The sequence below is a fragment of the Anomaloglossus baeobatrachus genome, chromosome 1 (assembly GCF_048569485.1).
Source record: "Anomaloglossus baeobatrachus isolate aAnoBae1 chromosome 1, aAnoBae1.hap1, whole genome shotgun sequence".
Taxonomy (NCBI): Eukaryota; Metazoa; Chordata; class Amphibia; order Anura; family Aromobatidae; genus Anomaloglossus; species Anomaloglossus baeobatrachus.
In genome coordinates this window covers 398,171,307-398,197,128 of record NC_134353.1, presented here as the reverse complement: position 1 = coordinate 398,197,128, position 25,822 = coordinate 398,171,307, and the positions used below count along the sequence as shown (strand labels likewise).

Here is a 25,822-nt window from a genome sequence, read left to right as displayed (position 1 = left end):
GTTGGAGTGCAGTGGGAGATTAGTTCAGAGATATACAGAGGAGACAGATTATGCACAGCTTTGTAGGTCAGTGCTAGTAGCTTGAATTGGATATGGTGGAAGATTGGGAGCCAGTGGAGGGACTTGCAGAGAGCAGAAGCGGGGTGGTATTGAGAAGAGAGGTGGATCAGCCGGGCAGCAGAGTTAAGGATGGACTGGAGGGTGGCGAGCGTGTTAGCAGGGAGGCCACAGAGGAGGATGTTACAGTAATCGAGGCGGGAGATTATGAGGGCGTGCACTAGCATTTTTGTACATTGCGAATTGAGGAAAGGACGGATTCTGGAAATATTTTTGAGTTGAAGACAGCAGGAGGTGGTGAGGGATTGGATGTGTGGTATGAAGGACAAGGCAGAGTCAAAGGTCACTCTGAGGCAGCGAACTTTGGGTACTGGCGAGAGCATGGTGTTATTTATTGTAATAGATAGATCAGGTGGAGAGTGTAGGTGAGATGGAGGAAAAATGATTAGTTCAGTTTTGGCCACATTGAGCTTTAGGAAGAGAGAGGAGAAAAAGGAGGATATAGCAGATACACTTCAGGATTCTGGACAGCAGAGATGTGACATCTGGGCCAGAGAGGTAGATCTGAGTTTCATCGGCATATAGGTGGTACTGGAAGCCATGGGACTTTGAGTTGTCCTAGGCCAAATGTGTAGATAGAAAAAAGTAAGGGTCCCAGGACAGAACCTTGAGGGACGCCAACAGAGAGATGGCGGGATGAAGAGGTTGTGTGGGAGTGGGAAACACAAAGTGCGGTTGGAAAGGTAAGAAGAGATCCAAGAGAGGGCAAGATCTCTGACACCAAGGGAAGAGAGGATCTGTAATAGGAGGGAATGGTCGACAGTATCGAAGGCTGAGGACAGGTCTAGAAGTAGGAGTATGGAGAAGTGCTTGTTGGACTTGGCAGTAAGTCATTTGTGATATTAGTCAGGGCAGTTTCAGTAGAATGATGTGCACGGAAGCCGAAGTGTAGGTTGTCAAAGAGTGAGTTAGATGAGAGGCGGGAGGAAAGTTCAGCATGGACATGCTGTTCCAGGAGTTTTGAAGTGAACGGGAGTAGTGATATGGGGCAGTAGCTGTTAGTACTGTAGAGGTTAGGTTGAGGGAAGGTTTCTTTAGGATAGGTGTGACTGTTGCATGTTTAAAGGCAGAGGGGAAGGTACCAGTCGTTAAAGATAGGTTGAAAAGATGGGTTAATGCTGGAATAAGGATAGTGGTGAGGTTGGGGAGGAGGTGGGATGGGGTCAAGTGCACGGGTAGTGAGGTGCGCTTTTGAGAGAAGACGTGCAAGCTCTCCTTCGGTGATGGTGGCGAGGAAGTTTATGGGGGAGGGGCAGTGGTCAGTTATATGAAGGGGTTGTGATGACTGAACAGAGAAGACTTGCCTTGTTTGGTCGATTTTTTTTTTTTTTTTAAATAAGTGGCAAAGTCTTCTGCAGAAATGAGGGAAGTTGGAGGGGGCAGTGGTGGGCGAAGGAGTGAGTTGAAAGTATTGAATAACTGGGGTTGTGTGTTAAAGAGGATATGAGGTTTCTGAAGTATTCTGGTTTAGCAGAGGTGAGGGCTGAACGAAATGTGTGAATTGCATTTTTGAATATGGTGAAGTCTTTCTGGGAGTGCGTTTTCTTCCAGCGCCGCTCTGCAGCCCTAGACACTTGCCGAAGTTTTTTTAGTGAGGCTGTTGTGCCAGGGCTGTCTATTGATTCGTCTCACTCTGCCATGCACAAGGGGAGCGACTGAATCAATAGCTGATGTGAGAGTGGTGTTGTAGAAAATGGTGGCTGTTTGTGTTGTGGAGTGACTATATGGAGGACAGTGGAAGGATGGCGTCAGAGAGGGTGTACATGTTAAGGTGTGCAAGGTTTCTGTGGGGATGTGCTAGGTGCTGGACAGGGGGGCAGGTGAGGAGGACAGGGCTGAAAAGGTCAGTAGATGGTGGTCAGATAAGAGAAGGGGGGGAAGTTGTAAGGTCAGAAATGGAACAGAGGCGGGTGAAGATAGGGTCTAGTGTGTGTCCATCTTTATGGGTGGCAGAGGTAGATCACTGAGTTAGACCAAAAACGATGCGAGGGACAGGAGTTTGGAGGCTGCCGACTGGCGGTTGTCAGTGGGGATGTTGAAGTCACCCATGATGATAGTGGGAATATCAGCAGAGGGAAAGTGTGGAAGCTATGTGTAGATATGTTAATGCTAGACAACGCAATAAGAAAAAGTCAGTTTCCATACTAATGGCCTTGGCATTATTAGAGATTTATCAATATTATGTTTTCAATTAAACATTGCTGTATGTGATTAGAGTTTCCAACTGAAGTCCTGAAATGACCCAAACAGGTTACAATTTACATCCCTTACAGAGAAAAAAATGTAACAATTCCTGATGCACAGACAATAATAAAATCACCTTGGAAAACAAAGGAAATCCTGAGAACATGAACTGGTAATGTTCCTTGAGGCCTGGAGTACACGATCAAGGTTAGAGACTTTAGTGCTTATTTCAGAATTTGTTCACAAACAGGCCCCTTTTGTGCATAGTGACTCCAATAGTAATTATCATGTGAACGAAGGCATAGATTAATATAACCAGAATTTAAGTCTAAAGGGTGCTTTACACGCTGCGACATCGCTAGCGATCTCGTTAGCGATGTAACACGCCAGATCGCAGATAAGATTTGCCGAGATTGCACAGAGGGTTTTGTGCGTTTTTTTTTTATATCGCCGATCACATGTGCGATCTCGGCAAATCATATGTGCGATCTGGCGTGTTACATCGCTAACGAAATCGCTAGCGATGTTGCAGCGTGTAAAGCACCCTTAAGCATGCATTTCAATGTGCAAAGCGAGCATCCTTGGAAGATCCCAAGTAATAATTTAGGGAAAAAAAATGAGAGTAATGCACTAAGACATAGATTTTTTGCTAGAACTTGTTGTAAGGGTTTGGTTCCACTTGCATTTTGCACGGATGAGTGCAATCTGATAAAACATTGGACTGCACTCGCACCAGTGCAAAACTATGGGGCGGTGTCCATGTGTGATTCATTTCTCATGCCATAGCAGTTTGCGGAATGAATCGCAGCATGCTGTGTTTGGCAGTGATTCTCGGCTCACGCACCCCCATACAAGTCTATGGGAGCTGTGAAACATCGCACTGCACTCGCATGTCATCCGAGTGCAGTGCAATATACGCAGAGACAGGCAGCAGAGGAGATGGAGAAAGTGCTCCCTCTCTCTTCTGCGCACCTGAGAGAGATTTGAGAGATTGCATCACAAATCGCATGACCCTCGGCTGACACTCACAGCAGAGGGTCATTAGCACATCGCTTCCCATGCTCTCGCATCAGAAGCTATGCGCAAGTGGAACCGTACCCTATCACACAGTCTGCCCTCACTTCCCATGAAGCAATAAATGCATTAGTAAACCTCCAAGCAATACCTCACTATAGAAGATAAACCATTTTCCAGCTTGACAATGGTTAAATTAAAGGGAATCTGTCAGTAGGTTGTCTGCTCATAGAGCAGCATGATGTAGGCGAAGAGACCATGAATCCAATGTTGTATCACTTAGTTTACTGGGTTCTGCCACAATCAAAGTTTTTACAGTTATCAATGCAGCAGAGCTCAGAGAGCAGCTCCTGCCCACACCAGGCTCTCTATAGACAGAGTACATTCAAAGTGAGCTGCTAATTAGAGGAGGCGGCATGTCAGAGAATCAGGCACAGTCAAAGTAGTCCTGCAATAATAATGTGCTGGTGCTAAAACAAACATTGTAAGTAAACAACACCATGTACCTTGATAAGAGACATAATATTGAATTCTGTTAACCCTAAAGCTGGGTTCACACACAGCGACAGCGACAACGTCGCTGTTACGTCACCATTTTCTGTGACGTAACAGCGACCTTGTAAGTCACTGTTATGATCGCTGCTTAGCTGTCAAACACAGCAGAAGCAGCAGCGGTCATAACGACGTTGTGCTACATGTGCAGAGAGCAGGGAGCCGTGCACACTGCTTAGTGCTTGCCCCCTGCTCTCCTAGCTACAGTACACATCGGGTTAATTACCCAATGTGTACTGCAGCCACATGTGCAGAGAGCAGGGAGCCGGCACTGGCAGCGAGGGCGGACGCTGGTAACGAAGGTAAATATCGGGTAACCAGGGAAAGGTCTTCCCTTGGTTACCCGATGTTTACCCTGGTTACAGCTTACCACAGCTGCCAGATGCCGGCTCCTTCTCCCTGCATTTCGTCGCTCTCTCGCTGTCACACACAGCGATGTGTGCGTCACAGCGGGAAAGCGACGACCAAAAAATGAAGCTGGACATTCAGCAACGACCGGCGACGTCACAGCAGGGACCAGGTCGTTGCTGGATGTCACACACAGCGACGGGACGTCGCTGCAACGTCACAGAAAATGGTGATGTAGCAGCGACGTCGTTGTCGCTCTGTGTGACACCACCTTTAGATCACGCTGCAAAGCTGCAGACAGATTCCCTTTAAGAGTACTTTCAGACAACCATATAAATGAAACCAAAATCATACCATCGTGCACAGACTTGGCTGCGGCTCTCCTGACCGGAGCATGATTGCTTCATATATTTCTATGAAGTGGTCACACTCGGGTCAGGAAACGTACGGCCAGTCAAAGCACTGTGGTATAATCTCGGCCCGATTTATACAGTCGTCTGAATGCACCTTTAGTTTATGTTCACACACTGCTGGTGCCACTTTCAACAATCTTGGCAATTGCCGCTGGTTTACCACAGCAAAAGAAAACACATTGGCTACAGTATATGCAGGCAGCTTTAGATGTCCCAGTCTTAATCACTAACCAGTGAGTAAAAATACAAAGTGCCGGTAACAGTTCTGTCTAAGAATACACTCGCCGGGGCACAAAGATAGGATACAGCTCTGAAGGAGGACAGGCATGCACTGAGAAACAATGCATTTCAGGAGAGTGGAGGACATAATGAGGCTCACTGCCCCATCAAGTATCCATAATCAGCAAACACATAGATGACTAAGCAATAACATAGTAATAAAACCATGTGACAGGTGGAAAAAGCGTATAGTGGCGGTGTAATATATATTATATATATATTACACATACACGCACACACACAGAGTGGTATGGTCAATCTCCGCAATAATCCGAGCTAGCGGCCACTATCACTTGTTTATACAGGACAATTGGTCACCCGTTACTGGTAACATTTGGCCTACTAGCCTTCAAGGAACAGAATAAAGATAAGAGAAATTAAACAATTACATTTTATATATTTCATCAGAAAAGTAGCCTATACAAAAGATTTTGCAAAGGGGACAAAACAATACCGTATATACAGTTACAGAAAATAAAATGGATGAACACAAAAAAAACCAAAACCAAACACTATACCTGATGTTACAAGACTGGTGCAATTCTTTCAAAGGGAAGCACTGTGGTAAGGAAATATGGAAAACCCCTAAAGTGAGCTGTATCTTTCTGACTGAAGGACAATTACTCAGTTTTCATATTTATTAGATAACAGTCACTCCCACATACCTTCCTTTGGTGAACTCAGATCAATGGGGTGTGGCTCAGGTCCCAAAAAAATGATGGTATCCCTAATCTTCAGGATATCTGTCCCCTTAAAAGGTCCCAGGTGGAAGAAATTAATGTCATATTTCCTATCATGATTTTAGCTTTCCATAAATAGGAAATGTGATATATACAACCTCATCTATCTGGCCCATATTAATTTGGGGCTGATCCACAGATCGCACACCCTTGCGAACATGCTTGTCACTCACCTTGGAATCACAATTTAAAATATGTGTCTCTCATAACTGTAGGACCTACGACTGACAAAAACCCAAATATTCATAACTAGAACCCAGTGCCATCCTGTCTACTGTGTTTCGATATGAACACCCCTCCTAAGCAGTCTACGAGCAAGTAGTGATAGGAATAGGAAGCTGAATAAAATGATAAGAAAAATATGGATTTCATAGATCTCGTGATATGTAGAAGACCTCTTCCAGGCTATGGGGTGGATGCTACACAGAACTCCGCCTCCAGATATTATTTTAAATAGGAGGTGTTACCAGTGTTAGACAAGTAACAAACACTGACCAAGGAGACATGAACTTTGTCTCGAACACTTCAGCTGCTGCAGCTCCCACAGCTCTGTTGTAATACGACAATATTGTTACACTATGCCGGTGAGATGGAAGCTGAGAGGAGTCTGCAGATGCGTCAGTTAGGCTGGTTTCAGACGTACGGGTTTAATCAGGTACCAGTCACATGCATGGTTATGGTCATACGTGTGTCTCACATGTGGCACACGTGTGACATCCGTGTTTGCATGCGTGTGACAGGTACCGGCGAAAACACTGGTCTGTGAAATAAAAAGATTTCATATTTACATACTTTCTCCGTCTCTGCTGCCTGCCGCTCATTATATTCCTCCATTATTCACCGCAATCAAGACCTGGAAGCCGGAGCATCGCGGGGACAGCAAGGGATACAGCACCGCTGAGGACAGGCAAGTATTCTTCAGCACAGTGACATCCAGGAGGTCATCGGAGTTCCCAATGAACTCAGACATCCTGATGACCCCCGCGCTACAGCTTCATGGGTTCATCAGAGTTCACTGGGAACTGTGAAGAGTCCCCGATGCGGTCCCCGCAATGTTCCGTTTTCTAGGCTCTCACCACAAACACACACACTGCTGTACACTCACCCAGCGATGCGGTCACCGATACTGAAGTCCCCAGCGCTGCTCCATAGAGCACTGAATATTCAGTGAGTATAATGAGCGGCAATAAGGAGCAGGAGGCAGCAGAGCCGGAGACAGCATTGCTGGAGAGAAGTATATATGGAAAATCTTTTTATTAAAAAGACCCATATTTTCTCCGGTATATTTTACACTGATGTCACAAGGATCACATCAGTGCGCGATCCGTGTGACATCAACTCTGCCGGAGATGCCTGAGTTTGTGCGTGCGGGGTCATGAAAGGTCACACGGTCCGTGTGCAAACCCGGACGTGTTAGGCACATCATAGAATAACATGGGTATGTGGGACATCTGTGTTAAAAACGGATGTCACACGTAACACGGACGTCTGAAACCAGCCTTATAAATCACACATTGCTCTGCAGTGAGTAGCCATCACTCCTATTTATAAGCAGCTCTGGAGGCAGAATTAGCTTCCAGGCAGCATCAACCCCATAGCCTGAAAGACATTTATATAGAGTGATAAAGTGATAAAAGAGGATTTATCCACAAGGGATCCGATATGAGACATACTGGTATGACATTTTTCAGCATTTTATAACATGTATGCAAATAGGTTAGATGGGAATCTATCACCACATTTGACCTTTAACCTTACACTTGTTTTCTACCCGAGGCACTAATGAATCTTACTTTTACACTTCAAATTTGGAGTTTCTAGTTTACAATTCACTACTTTATGCGGAGTATTTCATTAGCAAGTAAGATTGGGAAACTGGACAGTTTAGCTAAACTTCCACTTTTTTCCCCTATTCTGCATTTTTAAAAACACAAAGCATGCACATGCATTATATTACAGGTAAAATTATATAGTTGTATGATGGTATAGACTGCTGTATATGAATATATACATATAAATCTCCAGACTGTTATACCACGCCTGATGAAGAGACCCGAGTAGTCTCCAGAGCAGCTATTACACATATACATATATAGATAGTTATAATACACACACATTATATATATAAATATATAATATATTATATATATATATATATATATATATATATATATATATATATATATATATATATATATATATATATATATATATATCTATATCGATCTCTAGATAGATATAATCTTAGTTTATTCTAGTATTAACCACTGGAGGGCCTTTTTACCTTCTTTACACAATTTTGATTGCATTTCCCCAACAGAAATGTCAGAGAAACACGTGTGGATTTGATATCAGCTCATTTTAAAATCAGCAGGAGTTCATTAGGAGGACTAGTAAATCTGCCACCATGTAGTCCTCCACATTCATGAGCTCTGTATGTTGTACAGATCATGAATTAATCTGTAACACTTTTTCCTGTGGCTGGAGAGTTTGCCCACAGCCAGTGGTGCACAGATCTGCTCATTAGCTCATTCTGTGCAGTGATCCCACACTACAGAGATGGCTATACATATATATTTGGGGGGGTTTTTTGTTTGTTTTTTTATTAAGACAGACTGGACATTGATTAAGGACAACTTTCAAGTTGTATAAAAGGCTTTATTTAGAATAATAAAAAAAAAAATTTGGTCAGTACAAATGCATACAAAAAACACCTATATACTCCATTTTATAAAGCGGACAGTGAATTAATGTAACAAGTTGCATATGAACCTTATCTGAATACAGTAACATAATAAAGTGCAATAATGCCATAGATTTCAGCAATGTGCCTCTTAACTTTAACAAACTTAGGCTGTGTTCACATCCACATTGTGAAACACTAGTTTTCTGAATAAAATAAGACATTGTGGTATAATCAGAGACCCCCTTTAACGTCTCGGGTGCTAGTTGGATGCTTTTACGATACCTCCAGCTCTGCATTGTGGTTTCTGCTTTAACAGAAACCATGACAGATGTGTACATGCGCAAAAGCATAAAGGAATGATTAGTTAGTTGAACTATGGCCCCATGCATACACTTCATGCAGGAGGCAATGCAATGGTGTGGCTTTTAGCCTATGTAACATGAATGAATATTATATATTTTAGATCCTCAGAGTTAGTCAGATAATTAACTTTAAGGCACATTAGTACACAATATTTCATAATAAATTTTAACCGAAGACCACATTTCCCATCCAATAATACTGTAAAAAGGGACACGCGATTCACATTATATAAAACACACTTCATTAACCTCATCTCAAACCAGTAGGTCAGAGCAAGAGCTTAGGATGGGTTTGACAAAGCCCCCATATCTTTTGTGACCAAGAAAATAGATTTTTTGGTTTTATAATTAGCTATTGCTTTTATGGTGCATTCCTGCAATTCGTTATCAAAAGGTCATGTCACAGTGTCCATCATATAAAAGGCTTCTTTAACATACATGATAAAAGGTAACACGTGTGGCTGTAAGAAGTGGCTCGGTAGGGTTCTCCCTTTATGTGCAGCAACAAGACTTTGGTCTTATCTTAATCAGATTGTCTCAGCGATTAAACTAAAGATAATGTTTAGTTTATGCCTTTTTAACCCCCTAGACAAGCCGTGCTAGTACAGCTCAATGCATTGCAAGTCTTTTCCAATCCAGTCCCCTGCGCAGTATTCACTTCAGGGACTTCGCCATTTATTGACTGGGTTGTAACATCACTTATGACAAAAGATCCCATCTGCAAGCAGACCACCCCAGCTCCTACACTGGCCTTCAGTCACCACAGCCGGATGCAATGAGCAATCCTTATGGAAGGAAGAGGGGGCACTTTTTGCAATAATTTGCGTCAAGTGAAATATAGATGCGATTCTGCTTTTTCAGCACCACCATTCTTCAACAGGTCATGCAGCGAGGACGTATATCTGGAGTGGCTGGATTTGGATCAACCTAGGAGTGTGAAAAAGAAAGCATATTCAAAATTAGTATTCTGTCCAACTTTTAAGTGTCTGAGACCAAGTCATAACATTATAGACAGCCCGATACCCTCGGTCCAGAACACATACACCACATGTGCATTTACTTTATTACCCACGCCTGGTTTTGGCTTAACACACTTTACTCTCCAAAACTGGGGGTAAAAAGGGGGTGCATCTCATAAAACGGATATGGCTTGCCAAGGCAGCAGTGCTCAAGCGGGGGGTCATAGGAGACAGGACATGCTTGGGGATGTCCTGTGAGCCTATCTGTGCATGTACTACCTCCGCGGCTAATTTCTTGAAGTCCATCTCGTCAACAGTGGGCGATTCAATGGAGCCAGCAGTCAGCTCAATGCACCTGTTGCCTAGATACCTCTGCAGATCAATGGCGACTGCCACAACACCCCCGAGCGAGTCTTGTGATCCTGCCACAGTCGCCCTGGTAAGCCATACCGGAGGCATACAAATGCACCTGCCGCTACACCCCGTGTAGCCGCATCGCTGACCCTCCTAAGCCACAATACACCCTCCTCTGACCCTGCAGTAGCTGACCCTGCCTCCTGTGACCTTCCTGAGCCGCTCCACTATCGCTGCTACCCCTGGTGAGCATTAAGATTAAGACCCACTAGGACTATAAAATGGACCCTTTAACATTAAAAATTATTTTTTCCCTTTTTCCTCCTAAAAATTTGGGGTGCGTCTTATAAAATGAAAAATACGGTACCTATTCCAGTATAGCGTATGTAATTACAAAGATCACACACCTCCTAGTTTTAGGAATTGTTGAGATAAGCAAATCATATGGAGGTGTGCACAATAGACCACACACCCACACACTAGCCAACAGCCCAAGTTGTAGTATGACTGCCTTAACCCATGCTAAAAATGGATGGACAGGTTGGATATACTCCACAAATGTTTAGGAATTTCAGCGTTATCTAATGTTATTCACTACATGGTAAAATGTATTTATGCACCAGGGGAAAGCCAGAACTAAGTGACAAACAGCCTCGATTGTGGAGACAGAATAAGTGACCAGAAACCAAGATACCAAGTGAAAGATTACCTCCGAGTAGAGAGGAGGAGGTCGGTTTCTGAACTCCTGGACATAGGCATAAAACGGTCCCTCTAGAATACAGCCCATACTAGCATGTCGTGGAGGGGCTATGCGGTTTTCAACTTCCTCTTCTGACACAATGGAAGAGTATTCAGGAGGCGCTATAAGAAAAAGGAATAAATAAAAGAAAATACTTCAGGTGTGTTTTATAGAGGTAGGGAAAAAAAAAAACAAAAAAAAAAAAAAACACAACAACTTACGTTCTGGTTGCTCTGGGACAGTCAAGTACCGCCAGTCCAGATTTACACTGTACTGACTACCCACACTGGAGGTTCGGCTCCCAAAAGGATGGAGTGGAATAGTTCCAATCACTAATGGCAGCTCCAAGAGCAATTTTGAGGAACCAGGGATTTCAACACACACCTAAAAAAAAAAAATAAATAAATAAATAATTACAACAGGTTTCCTAAGTGAGCAAGTCTTACAGTGGGGCAGATGTACTAGTCTGTATCAGAAACCTGAGTGTGGCACATGCCATGTCTGAGTGTCTATGCACAATACAAGCCAGGCTAGCCTTAGATCTGCCTCACTAGGGTTAGGTGAGGCAAGATTTACCTTCAAAGCATATTCCACTCTAATGATCCGGCACTGTATAATGGAAGGGCCCAGCGGAGGGATTTTCAGAGCTCTCCCGTGCCAAGTCTCTCGCTTCCCTGGAGGCACAGCATCTCCAGCCAAAGTAGCTACTACAGATTTCTTCTGCTTCAATGTACCACGGGCAACGAAGGTTTGAGACTGAATTATGGCAGCTTTAGGCACAACGGTTCGACTGGTACAATTGTCAATCTCTGCAAAAATCGGAATGACTTCACCTAAAAATAAAAATAATCATCAATCTATCCATCTATGCTGTTCTGCAATCATTTGATAAACCATTTATCTGTTTGACACCTCGCCTAGTAAGGTTTACAAAGAAGCCAACAGACCCGTTACTGGGACTCAAGGTCCGATTCCTCCCTGCATTTGAAGCAGTTGGGCCAGTTTTACATCTCATTGATCTGAAACATTAGCTTTTCCCACTCATGTTTCTAAATAAGAACCATTTAATGTGACAGACAACATGTCTGCTAAGACGTTGGTCCAGGGAACCAGTCTGATTGCTGTATGTGGAGTCTGTAAGGAGATGTTCTTGTCTGTCCCACGGCTTTTGCCTTCTTCTGGATTGACATTTTAGGCTATGGGTTGAACTAAATGCACTTGTATCTTCAGCACACAGAACTATGACACATGAAGATACTTGAGAAAAGGATATGGGGCTGATATGTATGAAACACCTCTGTATGTGGAAAAAGCAGTGCACGCACCTGGAGTGTATCCCTTCCGGTCAATCTTGGCGGTGACAGTGACTTGCCCCAAGTTGCAGTACCAGGCATGTGCAACCTTCTCCTTAGTGCCAGCCTGAGGAGCCTGAAGAAAGAAAAGAGGGCTTATATCATCTTGGCAAGAACCAAACTACAATACTCTACAAGACCTAAAAGGGACAGAACTGACTAGTGTCTATGGTAATGATAGACCAGTATTCTAACACGCGTTTCAAATACTATCCTGCGTGCTTTATTAAAGCATGGACTTTGATAAGGAGCAGCAGGATAGCGGACGAAACGCGTGGCTTCCCATGTCCTTCCACCATGTGCCACAATATGTGACTCCAATATAAAGATTAAGATTTTTTGTTATGAAGCTGGATCCTCTTCTATACAAGACCGCTGACCATGAAGTCAATATCTTACCAGTAGGTCCGGAGTGTTAATGTCAATGGGTTCAATCACAGTAAACTCCTTCTTTGCCTTCTTCACTGTTGACCATGGGCGGTGTAGTTTTGCTTTGACCCAGTAGCGAACACATCCATGCTTTCCTTCAAAGGAAGTAACCAAGTTCCTGTAAGACATGACGAGCAGTGACGGTGAGACATTAATTACCAACACCCAGAATAGGTGAACTCAGTTCTCCCCATCCAGGAACGTACGTTCCTCTTTACTACTCTCTCCCACTGCCGAAGGGCCAGCTCCTACACCACAGGCGGGGTGCTCAGATACTCACTCAGGCAGCTGGAAGGTGAAGGGAAACTCGTGCCTTCCGGCTGGCAGCACACGGAGGGAGTTGTTGTCTGTGAGGAAACAAAGTAGAAGTGCCTGTCAGCCAGCGCTTGCTGCATTTCCTCCCACAACTGAGCACAGCTGGGCTCTGCTTCCTGTTTAAAGGGACACCAGATGATACCTTTAAATTTGTGTGTCACATGCTGAGGCTTTAAATGGCTCAGTTTATTATGTGACAGGAAACCGCAGTGTTCACTGCAATACAGAAGAATACAGGCCAGCAGTGAAAGTGGCAGCACAGCTGGCCCAAGGAGCTGTCAGCACACCTCAGGAAGCCTCGTAATGGCTGACAACAGAGAGCAAAAGACATCCCCACAGAGTGTGGGTGCAAAGCAGCTACCTGGGGCAGTGTGTGCAGCAGGACAGGAGCACCCCCAGCACCCCTCACCTGCCGTAGAGCCCACCCCCCAGCACCCCTCACCTGTCTACAGTACAGCCTCCCCCCCCAGCTCCCCTCACCTGTCTACAGTACAGCCTCCCCCCCAGCTCCCCTCACCTGTCTACAGTACAGCCCCCCCCCAGCGCCCCTCACCTGTCTACAGTACAGCCCCCCCCCCAGCGCCCCTCACCTGTCTACAGTACAGCCCCCCCCCAGCGCCCCTCACCTGTCTACAGTACAGCCTCCCCCCCCCAGCTCCCCTCACCTGTCTACAGTACAGCCTCCCCCCCCAGCTCCCCTCACCTGTCTACAGTACAGCCTCCCCCCCCAGCACCCCTCACCTGTCTACAGTACAGCCTCCCCCCCCAGCTCCCCTCACCTGTCTACAGTACAGCCCCCCCCCCAGCGCCCCTCACCTGTCTACAGTACAGCCCCCCCCCCAGCGCCCCTCACCTGTCTACAGTACAGCCTCCCCCCCCAGCTCCCCTCACCTGTCTACAGTACAGCCTCCCCCCCAGCTCCCCTCACCTGTCTACAGTACAGCCTCCCCCCCCAGCTCCCCTCACCTGTCTACAGTACAGCCTCCCCCCCCAGCTCCCCTCACCTGTCTACAGTACAGCCCCCCCCCAGCGCCCCTCACCTGTCTACAGTACAGCCCCCCCCCAGCGCCCCTCACCTGTCTACAGTACAGCCCCCCCAGCGCCCCTCACCTGTCTACAGTACAGCCCCCCCCAGCGCCCCTCACCTGTCTACAGTACAGCCCCCCCCAGCGCCCCTCACCTGTCTACAGTACAACCTCCCCCCAGCGCCCCTCACCTGTCTACAGTACAGCCCCCCTCAGCCTCTCACCTGTCTGCAGTACAGCCTCCCTCAGCCTCTCACCTGTCTGCAGTACAGCCTCTCACCTGTCTGCAGTACAGCCTCTCACCTGTCTGCAGTACAGCCTCCCTCAGCCTCTCACCTGTCTGCAGTACAGCCTCCCTCAGCCTCTCACCTGTCTGCAGTACAGCCTCCCACCTGTCTGCAGTACAGCCTCCCACCTGTCTGCAGTACAGCCTCCCGCAGCCTCTCACCTGTCTGCAGTACAGCCTCCCGCAGCCTCTCACCTGTCTGCAGTACAGCCTCCCGCAGCCTCTCACCTGTCTGCAGTACAGCCTCCCGCAGCCTCTCACCTGTCTGCAGTACAGCCTCCCGCAGCCTCTCACCTGTCTGCAGTACAGCCTCCCCCAGCCTCTCACCTGTCTGCAGTACAGCCTCCCCCAGCCTCTCACCTGTCTGCAGTACAGCCTCCCCCAGCCTCTCACCTGTCTGCAGTACAGCCTCCCCCAGCCTCTCACCTGTCTGCAGTACAGCCTCCCTCAGCCTCTCACCTGTCTGCAGTACAGCCTCTCACCTGTCTGCAGTACAGCCTCTCACCTGTCTGCAGTACAGCCTCCCTCAGCCTCTCACCTGTCTGCAGTACAGCCTCCCTCAGCCTCTCACCTGTCTGCAGTACAGCCTCCCACCTGTCTGCAGTACAGCCTCCCACCTGTCTGCAGTACAGCCTCCCTCAGCCTCTCACCTGTCTGCAGTACAGCCTCTCACCTGTCTGCAGTACAGCCTCTCACCTGTCTGCAGTACAGCCTCCCGCAGCCTCTCACCTGTCTGCAGTACAGCCTCCCCCAGCCTCTCACCTGTCTGCAGTAGAGCCTCCCCCAGCCTCTCACCTGTCTGCAGTAGAGCCTCCCCCAGCCTCTCACCTGTCTGCAGTACAGCCTCCCGCAGCCTCTCACCTGTCTGCAGTACAGCCTCCCTCAGCCTCCCACCTGTCTGCAGTACAGCCTCCCACCTGTCTGCAGTACAGCCTCCCTCAGCCTCCCACCTGTCTGCAGTACAGCCTCCCACCTGTCTGCAGTACAGCCTCCCTCAGCCTCCCACCTGTCTGCAGTACAGCCTCCCACCTGTCTGCAGTACAGCCTCCCTCAGCCTCTCACCTGTCTGCAGTACAGCCTCCCTCAGCCTCTCACCTGTCTGCAGTACAGCCTCCCGCAGCCTCTCACCTGTCTGCAGTACAGCCTCCCCCAGCCTCTCACCTGTCTGCAGTACAGCCTCCCCCAGCCTCTCACCTGTCTGCAGTACAGCCTCCCCCAGCCTCTCACCTGTCTGCAGTACAGCCTCCCCCAGCCTCTCACCTGTCTGCAGTACAGCCTCCCTCAGCCTCTCACCTGTCTGCAGTACAGCCTCTCACCTGTCTGCAGTACAGCCTCTCACCTGTCTGCAGTACAGCCTCCCTCAGCCTCTCACCTGTCTGCAGTACAGCCTCCCTCAGCCTCTCACCTGTCTGCAGTACAGCCTCCCACCTGTCTGCAGTACAGCCTCCCACCTGTCTGCAGTACAGCCTCCCTCAGCCTCTCACCTGTCTGCAGTACAGCCTCTCACCTGTCTGCAGTACAGCCTCTCACCTGTCTGCAGTACAGCCTCCCGCAGCCTCTCACCTGTCTGCAGTACAGCCTCCCCCAGCCTCTCACCTGTCTGCAGTAGAGCCTCCCCCAGCCTCTCACCTGTCTGCAGTAGAGCCTCCCCCAGCCTCTCACCTGTCTGCAGTACAGCCTCCCGCAGCCTCTCACCTGTCTGCAGTACAGCCTCCCTCAGCCTCCCACCTGTCTGCAGTACAGCCTCCCACCTGTCTGCAGTACAGCCTCCCTCAGCCTCCCACCTGTCTGCAGTACAGCCTCCCACCTGTCTGCAGTACAGCCTCCCTCAGCCTCCCACCTGTCTGCAGTACAGCCTCCCACCTGTCTGCAGTACAGCCTCCCTCAGCCTCTCACCTGTCTGCAGTACAGCCTCCCTCAGCCTCTCACCTGTCTGCAGTACAGCCTCCCCCAGCCTCTCACCTGTCTGCAGTACAGCCTCCCTCAGCCTCTCACCTGTCTGCAGTACAGCCTCCCTCAGCCTCTCACCTGTCTGCAGTACAGCCTCCCACAGCCTCTCACCTGTCTGCAGTACAGCCTCCCTCAGCCTCCCACCTGTCTGCAGTACAGCCTCCCGCAGCCTCTCACCTGTCTGCAGTACAGCCTCCCGCAGCCTCACCTGTCTGCAGTACAGCCTCCCTCAGCCTCCCACCTGTCTGCAGTACAGCCTCCCACCTGTCTGCAGTACAGCCTCCCTCAGCCTCCCACCTGTCTGCAGTACAGCCTCCCACCTGTCTGCAGTACAGCCTCCCTCAGCCTCCCACCTGTCTGCAGTACAGCCTCCCACCTGTCTGCAGTACAGCCTCCCTCAGCCTCTCACCTGTCTGCAGTACAGCCTCCCTCAGCCTCTCACCTGTCTGCAGTACAGCCTCCCCCAGCCTCTCACCTGTCTGCAGTACAGCCTCCCTCAGCCTCTCACCTGTCTGCAGTACAGCCTCCCTCAGCCTCTCACCTGTCTGCAGTACAGCCTCCCTCAGCCTCTCACCTGTCTGCAGTACAGCCTCCCTCAGCCTCTCACCTGTCTGCAGTACAGCCTCCCTCAGCCTCTCACCTGTCTGCAGTACAGCCTCCCTCAGCCTCTCACCTGTCTGCAGTACAGCCTCCCTCAGCCTCTCACCTGTCTGCAGTACAGCCTCCCTCAGCCTCTCACCTGTCTGCAGTACAGCCTCCCTCAGCCTCTCACCTGTCTGCAGTACAGCCTCCCTCAGCCTCTCACCTGTCTGCAGTACAGCCTCCCTCAGCCTCTCACCTGTCTGCAGTACAGCCTCCCTCAGCCTCTCACCTGTCTGCAGTAGAGCCTCCCGCAGCTGCAGGTACTCCACCTGATCGTTGTAGTTCTGGGTATAGGCCGTGCTGGAGCCGGCGCTGCGGGACTCCGTCCATTGCACCTTGGCGTAGCCCACGGCATGCAGCTTCACCGACTCCACCTTGGCGGCGCTCAGGAGCTCCAGCAGCACCTTTCCGGACACCGAAGCCCCGCTACTGAACACGGGAGGGGCGTCTTCTTCTGGACAGTCCAGGACCACAGCAAACTTCTTCACTTTATCAAAGATCATCCTGCCGGCGCCACTGCACGTCAAACTCCTGCCGGTACCGCCTCTGTAAAGTCTGCTGCTCCGTGCCGATAATGTCCCTATATACCGGGAACTCCAAGAGGCGTGGCCATACGTGATCAACAACACGATTCCAGCCAATGGCTGCTCAAAAGGGGCGTGGTGATAGGCGCAAGCCCAATAGGAGGCGGGGTTCCAGGTTTCCTTGTACACAACAAGCCGAGTACACACCCTGCACCCTGACATGGTCCCGTCCTGTCCCTCCAGCTTCTGCTGTCCGGCATTACCGGTCCGGCCTGTACCATGTACTCCAGGGACGGCACAGTGTAGAAGGTCATCCAGTGGCCGATACCTGCCTGCTACCTGTCACCTCTCATGTTCTTACAAGATCCCTGCCCTAACAGCAGTACACATACTTTCTTTTCGGCGTCCTTCTCAGAAACTGCTTCAAAAACCTTTCCAAGTCCTTTTTATGGGTAATCCTCATTGCTCTTTATTTGAGAAGTTTTCCAACTTTTTTATCCTGAAGGGCAGTGGCGTAACGATATCTGTCGCAGAGATCGTGACTGTGCCCAGCAGGGTTAGGAGCCTGGCGCCCGATCTGCAGAGAAACAGCTGGCTCCTCTCTGCGCTGTTCAGTGGCAGACCATGGGGCCCGTGAGTCAGGGGGGCCCGGTGCCAGCTGCGGCATGGCGCCCCCTTCACTCATTATCGCACAAAGTAATGATGAAGGATTGAGCGAAACGCTCCTCTCCATCCTTCCTCATACTCCCCTTGTGCGACTGCTGTGCTGAGACTGCAGAGTGCAGGACACTGACCGGAGCAGCGGGGGAATGAGGAGAGGTGAGGACTTGTTTATTTTTTTTTTAATCAGTGAGTACACAGTGGCCAAAGGCCTATAAGAATGCATTATACATGGAGGTCTATGGGGCTGCTTAATATAATATGAAGGACAACTTATACATGGACTATGGGCAGGGACGCAACAATAGCAGTCGCAGAGATAGGGGCCCGCCGTCCACCCTGCAGAGAAGCAGCTAGGTCCGTGTGAGAGAGGAGCTGCGCTGTTCAATGGCATACCACGCAGCCGCTAAGGGGCCCATGAGTCAGGGGGGCCCAGTGACAGCTGCGGCATCGGGATGGAGTGGAGCAGATGGCCCTACTGCAATACCAAAAGTGAGCAGAGTGTAATGCCGAAGCCAAGCGAAAAGCTGCAAAACGTCAGGCCGAAAGACAAGGCAAGCAAGAGGCTGCAGCACGAGGCTGTAGCATAACAGCACAAGCTGCTGTTGACCTGTACCGCCCCGGGGCTCGGCCGGCTGCCGAGCCGCTCGGATCCGGGCTCATTTCTGGTGGGTGGCTCGAGCTCCTCCCGGACCCGGGGGTCACGTTGCTCTGAAGGGATGCTGGCGCTATGTGAGGGATGGTGTTCGATGGGGGGGAGGCCCACGGCCGAGGCCGCGGTTGTTTGGGGATTAAGTTTGTGACGCCACCCACGGGTTGTGGTGAATGGATGGACACCACCGCTGCCATTGACTAGGCTCCCGGGGACAGTGTTGCGCAGCTTGGTGTTGACCCCTCCGTGGGTAGGGGGGGTGATGGTCCCGGGGGCCCGAGTGTGCTGAGGGGGGGGGGATGAATGCATGCTGGCATGTTGGTGCGGTGCGCGGCCCGAGGGCACTGTTGTACTCGCTATTACAGACACTGGAGTCTCTGGTAAACCAAACAAGATGGTGGACAGTTCCCGCAGCCGGCTGCGCTTCTCCCCATTTTAAGTTGGTGGTTTCCGCCTTTCTCCACCTCACTTTTGGTAGAAATGATGACTCCTATGCCTGAGCAACGGTAGTCTGCTCCCCAGCTTTGTGTGCGCCGGTGAAGCCCCTTTGCCCGCAGACGCTGGCCCATGGGATCTCGATGCCTGGGCGGTGGCTTTCTATCCCTATGGTTCAGCTGTTGTCTTCAGTCAGATCTTGGGTGGGAAAGGACCTAAAGTCCAGACCCCAATCAGTGAATTCGACTCAGTCCAGTGATTTCTGGGCCTCGTACTGGGTCTGAGTACCCCTCCTGGTGCTCCGGTTTCCAATCGGTTCCCCGGTTCGGTACCGGCGGGCCACTACCCGATCCCGGTCCCTTATGGTTCCACCGGCTGTAATCCCAGCTCCTGCAGGCGGCTACCACCGTCTGCCTCCTGGCCACAGGGTATCCGGGCTCCGACCCAGATTCCTGACAGACGTCTTCTCCTCCTAACTCTCTCCCTACTCCTCTCCTTCCTCTCCCTTTCGCCTCCAAAACAGATCTCCGTGTTTTTCCCGACTCAGGCCATCCGAACTCCTCGGTGGGCATGGCCAACCACCTGGCTCCGCCCCCGGGTGTGAACGTCAGAACCTGAGAGGGGTGACTCAGGGTTTTAAGGTTGACTGCTGATACCTTTTTAGGGGCAGGTGTTTGTGCAAGGGACTACCTGTGACTACCTGGCTAGTCCAGGGCGTCACAGACCGAACTCCAGATGCTACGATCTACCCCACTGGGCAGTAAATTCAGTAATGCCAACAGCTTTAAACCCTGTTTTAAGTATTTTCCTGTGATGCAAATGGTTGGGTACTTTGACATATTTCTGAGGGAATTTGAAAAGATCTGCAGACAATATCAGTTGCCTGATGATCAGTGGGCTTGATACTTAAGCCATGGCTACCTGGCAAAGCTCTGGAAATATTTGCTGTTCTCTCTCAAGACGGACACATGAGGCCATTAATCAAACCATGATGAAAAAAAATAGCTGACCCCGCAGGTGTACCACAAAAGGTTCAAGACTCTCCAACGTGGCCCTAAAGACAGCTACAGGGATGTGGTGGACAGGCCTTGAACCAACTTCAAGCAGTGGGTACAGGGTTTATCGATTACCACCTTCGAGGGGTAGAAGGTAGTGATGGGCTCGGCACTGCTCGGTACTCGATCGAGCATTAGTGCAGCGCCCCAAGGAGCAGGGGGTTAGCCTACTCATAACTGGGCCTTTGAGGGTCAGGTCTGGAGGTGTCACGAGTGGCCTTGCCCGGTTCTGTTGCCCCGAGGCGTACACAAATGGAGGGGAAAGGGGGGTAATGGGCAAGGTTTGTCGTGACGCAACCTGTGGTACGCGGCCAGGTATTTGGCCGCAGCTGCAGGGATCCTTGCTGGGGCCGGTTTTAAGTCAGCCGCGGTGTTGTTGCTCCCCACAGGTGGAGGGGCCCCGGGAGGATGATGGGGATGGCAGTCCCTGGGAGCACCGAAGCGCGGGGTGACGGCGTCGGTAATCAGAGTCTCAGTCAGCAGCTGCGGTTCCAGGTTTCTTTACTCACTGATTGGATGCTGCACCTCAGGTACTGGTCTCTGCCGTCACGGGCTCTGGTCAATCCCAGGCAAATCGGAAAGCCACCACCGGTGTTTAAGAGAGAGTGTCCTTTCCGCTCCAAGCCTCAGGCTCACGCTCCAAGCCTCAGGCCCTGTGAAGAAGAAGAGAAGACAAAGAGTCCCAAGTGGTTTGTGTTGCCAGAACTGTGGTCCTGACTAGACTGAAGTTTGTGTGATGGTTGCGCCTACTTCTACCCCAAGTGGCACCCACCCCCCAGGTGGTTGTCCTGGCGACTGGAAAGTCCCATGTCTTGTGATGGCCATCCCCCTGTCTGCCCCAAGCCAACTCCCCGTGAGAAGGCACCTAACTGTATGTAAGATGAAATGTGACAACACCGATGGTTAACCCCCTCCTCACCTGAGATGGGTACCGCACGTTAACTGAGGCGCAGTACCCTGTGGCTACCGGAGCCTCAGGGGCGCCACATTAGCATGCTAGATTTTCTCAATACTTGATTGAGTATTCTGCTGTTTGGCGCCATGCTCGAGTTTCCACAGTGCATATTTCCTGGCTTTTTATCAGCCTCTAAAACATTCAAGGATTGCCTGCCATTCATGGCAATGCCATAGTCATGTCGGCTACTAGCATTAATGTGATTGGTCGGCCGTATAGAGTCATCGGATCTATATGAGACCCAGAGACCCCATGTTTGCTGCACTGTACTTGGAAATAGTGTAGGAATTAGGAAGAGATTCTGCTAGAGAATCGACAGTGTGTTACTGCGTGACAGTAACTGAAAGGTATTCTATTCTCTAATAATACTGTTCTTATTCTGCATTTACTGTAGGGCAAGCTTCTGTAGTAGGGATAGTGTATTAGAGGCACGTAGGCCAGGATTTTAGCATTCCATGCACTGCTGCTGATACCTCAAAGTTTAGTTTACTCTATAATAATATAGCTCTTAACTGCCTTTAGTGTTGGGCAAGCTGCTGGTCAGGAGTAGTGTATTAGAAGCATGTAGGCAGGGATTCTAGCCTTACAGATCATGGTGCTAATACCTAAAAATGTAATTTATTCTCTAGTAATACCGCTCTTAAGGCCCTGTCACACACAGATAAATCTGCGGCAGATCTGTGATTGCAGTGAAATTGTGGACAATCAGTGCCAGGTTTGTGGCTGTGTACAAATGGAACAATATGTCCATGATTTCACTGCAACCACAGATCTGCCAAAGATTTATCTCTGTGTGTGACAGGGCCTTTAGCTGCATTTAGTGTATGGAAAGCTTCTGGAGTATGGGTAGTGAATTATAGGCCTGTAGGCACTGATTACAGCCATACAGACTGTGCTGCTGATACCTAAAAATGTTAATTTATTCTCTAATAATACTGCTCTTAGCTGCATTTAGTGTAGGGCAAGCTGATGGAGAAGGGATAGTGTATTACAGGCCTGTAGGCAGTACAGGCAGGGATTCTAACCCTAAAGACTGTGCATGCTTATACCTCAAAAATGTCATTTATTCTCTAGAAATACCGCTCTTAGCTGCATTTAATGTAGGGCAAGCTGATGGAGAAGGGATAGTGTATTACAGGTGTGTAGGCAGAGAGTTTAACCTTAAAGACCGAGGATGCTTATACCCAGGGCCGGACTGGGACTAAAATTCAGCCCTGGCATTTGGAGGTGCACAGGCCCACTATTCACGTAGTGAATGTGTAAGATCTTTGTGCACTTGTAGATTGTGTAACACGACCATATAACATGTAGTCACAGCTACATCCAATATTACAGCTCAGTCCTATTTATTGCTCTTCGTTGCAGGACCTGGTGAAGCCGCTATTTTCCTACAGAGCTGGGTCTCACAAATAATGAAGAGGATGCTGCTCTCCACATAATGCTGCGGTCATATAGCTGATGCGCAGGGATACAAAATCAGATCCCCCTGAACTAATATTGATGACCTATTCTACAGATAGGTGATCAGGGAAGCTGTTGTTGTCACTGGTAATCATTTTGGACACATACCACTTAGGGAATATGCAATGACATTTTTTGGGAGATCCCACCATGGAAACTACTATGAAAAATTCTCGAATGACCATCTGCATCTACTCGCTGTGCACAGATTCAGGCTTTTGAGCATCTTTTATCCACTTCAGGTTTCTAAAACCACCAAGTGATTAAAAGAAGGGACCGCTCCATTCTTCTGGTGTTTTCCACTCGGAAAACGCTCTGTATTTTACAATGCAAATCAATCGGAAGGCTCTCGGAAGATGCCGGAATCTACAACTCCCAGCTTGTCCTTAACAATGGTAAGGAAATGCTGGGAATTGTTGTTACCAGACTGCGGACCATACAGGAACCACAATACTGATAAGACGTAGGCAGTATCACAAATAATCATTTATATCCAGGTACCTTTATAGGTGACATCTTCTGAGTTGATCCTATCCTTTTTGTCTCCACACAGTACAGACGCCAGGATGAGATTGTTTCGTGCCCACTGCTCGTCTCTGAAGTCCTCCCTCTTTATTCTTCAGCAGCTCTTCCCCACACAGCACCTTTAAAAATCAAAGTATCATTATACTGCCCCATAAATATAAATATTTACCATGCTGTGCCCCTGAATAAATAATTGCTGTGCTTCCTTCACAAAATATCCCCCCACACTGCCCTTATTCAAAATACCTCCCACACTGCCTCTCTCCTTAATATACCCCCACGTTGCCTCTTTCCATAATGTCCTCATACACAGCTTCTCTCCATAACGTCCCCTCTACACTGCTCTCTTTATAATACAGTCATATGAAAAAGTTTGGGCACCCCTATTAATGTTAACCTTTTTTCTTTAAAACAATTTGGGTTTTTGCAACAGCTATTTCAGTTTCATATATCTAATAACTGATGGACTGAGTAATATTTCTGGATTGAAATGAGGTTTATTGTACTAACAGAAAATGTGCAATCCGCATTTAAACAAAATTTGACCGGTGCAAAAGTATGGGCACCATTAACAATTTCTTGATTTGAACACTCCTAACAACTTTTTACTGACTTACTAAAGCACTAAATTGGTTTTGTAACCTCATTGAGCTTTGAACTTCATAGGCAGGTGTATCCAATCATGAGAAAAGGTATTTAAGGTGGCCACTTGCAAGTTGTTCTCCTATTTGAATCTCCTATGAAGAGTAGCATCATGGGCTCCTCAAAACAACTCTCAAATGATCTGAAAACAAAGATTATTCAACATAGTTGTTCAGGGGAAGGATACAAAAAGTTGTCTCAGAGATTTAAACTGTCAGTTTCCCCTGTGAGTAACATAGTAAGGAAATGGAAGAACACAGGTACAGTTCTTGTTAAGCCCAGAAGTGGCAGGCCAAGAAAAATATCAGAAAGGCAGAGAAGAAGAATGGTGAGAACAGTCAAAGACAATCCACAGACCACCTCCAAAGACCTGCAGCATCATCTTGCTGCAGATGGTGTTAATATGCATCGGTCAACAATACAGCGCACGAATTAGGTCGAAAACGTTTAATTTACGGACTTTTTTTCTTTGAATAAAAAAATCATTTTGAACATCACTACTGCTTAAGTCTCTTATTGGGGTAATTAAGAGTGCCGGAGTTCTTTCCTACATAAAGACAATCCACAGACCACCTCCAAAGACCTGCAGCATCATCTTGCTGCAGATGGTGTCAATGTGCATCGGTCAACAATACAGCGCACTTTGCACAAGGAGAAGCTGTATGGGAGAGTGATGCGAAGAAGCCGTTTTGCAAGCACGCCACAAATACCTCATACCTCATGCCTGAGGTATGCAAAAGCACATTTGGACAAGCCAGTTACATTTTGGAAGAAGGTCCTGTGGACTGATGAAACAAAGATTGAGTTGTTTGGTCATACAAAAAGGCGTTATGCATGGAGGCAAAAAAACACGGCATTCCAAGAAAAGCACTTGCTACCCACAGTAAAATTTGGTGGAGGTTCCATCATGCTTTGGGGCTGTTTTGTAAACAGGAATGGTAAAATATACCTTCATCCAGGATCTAGGAACTCATTAAAGCTACAGGAAGCGACTAGAAGCTGTTATTTTTGCAAAAGGAGGATCTACAAAATATTAATGTCACTTTTATGTTGCGGTGCCCATACTTTTGCACCGGTCAAATCTTGTTTAAATGAGGATTGCACATTTTCTGTTAGTACAATAAACCTCATTTCAATCCAGAAATATTACTCAGTCCTTCAGTTATTAGATATATGAAACTGAAATAGCTGTTGCAAAAACCCAAATTGTTATAAAGAAAAAAGGTTAACATTAATAGGGGTGCCTAAACTTTTTCATATGACTGTATACCCCTACACTGCCTCTGTCCATAATATCCCCCCATATTGCCCTTTTATTATTACTATTATTTATTTATATATTCCCCCCAAACTGCTCTTTGGTAATCCCCCCCACACACACACAATACAATGCACCCTCCATTACACCCCCCACACACATACAATACAATGCACCCCCATTACTCCTACACACACACACACACACACACACAGACACAATACAGTGCACGCTCCATTACCCCTCCCCCACACACACACAATACAATTCACCCCATTACCCCTACACACACACACACAATACAATGCACCCTCCATTACCCCCCCCCATGCACACAATACAATGCACCCCCATTTCCCCTCCACACACACACACACACATACCTCCTCACACACATACAATACTATGCACCCTCCATTACCCCTCCCACAAACACACACAATACAATGCACCCTCCACTACCCCTTCCCCCACAAACGCACACACAATACAATGCACCCTCCATTACCCCTGCCAACACACACGCACAATACAATGCACCCTCCATCACCACCTACACACACACACACAAATACAATGCACCACTCATCACCCCTCCCCCACACACAATAAAATGCACCCTCCATTACCCCCTCCCCAGACATAATACAATGCACCCCCCATCACCCCCTACACACACAAATTACACTACCCCATCACTACACATTCCTGCCTCCCCCCTCCCTTGGAATACAGTACTCCCCCTCTGCCTGTCACAAAGCTGTGTTCCTTCAGAAATGTGCCCCGTTATGTGTCCTCAGCTCCTCCCCACTCATCCCCATTAATTAAAGCTGTCTCTTCGGCTCCTCCATGGAGCGCTTACCGATGCCTGATGCATCCAGTGTGGCACCCGCAGCACTGTGATGACGT

At 48.4% G+C, this 25,822-nt stretch overlaps 1 protein-coding gene across 1 annotated transcript; it reads right to left on the bottom strand.

Annotated features, from left to right (window-relative positions):
* Positions 1–8,284: 8,284 nt before the first annotated feature.
* Positions 8,285–17,311, bottom strand: ARRDC2 (arrestin domain containing 2). Its single transcript, XM_075337841.1, has 8 exons — positions 16,976–17,311; positions 12,809–12,875; positions 12,499–12,646; positions 12,073–12,175; positions 11,324–11,580; positions 10,969–11,131; positions 10,718–10,869; positions 8,285–9,622 (listed from the first exon to the last, which is right to left on the bottom strand). Exons 1-8 carry the CDS (start codon positions 17,247–17,249, stop codon positions 9,569–9,571), a joined length of 1,218 nt encoding a protein of 405 aa, XP_075193956.1. The 5' UTR covers positions 17,250–17,311; the 3' UTR covers positions 8,285–9,568.
* Positions 17,312–25,822: the final 8,511 nt, after the last annotated feature.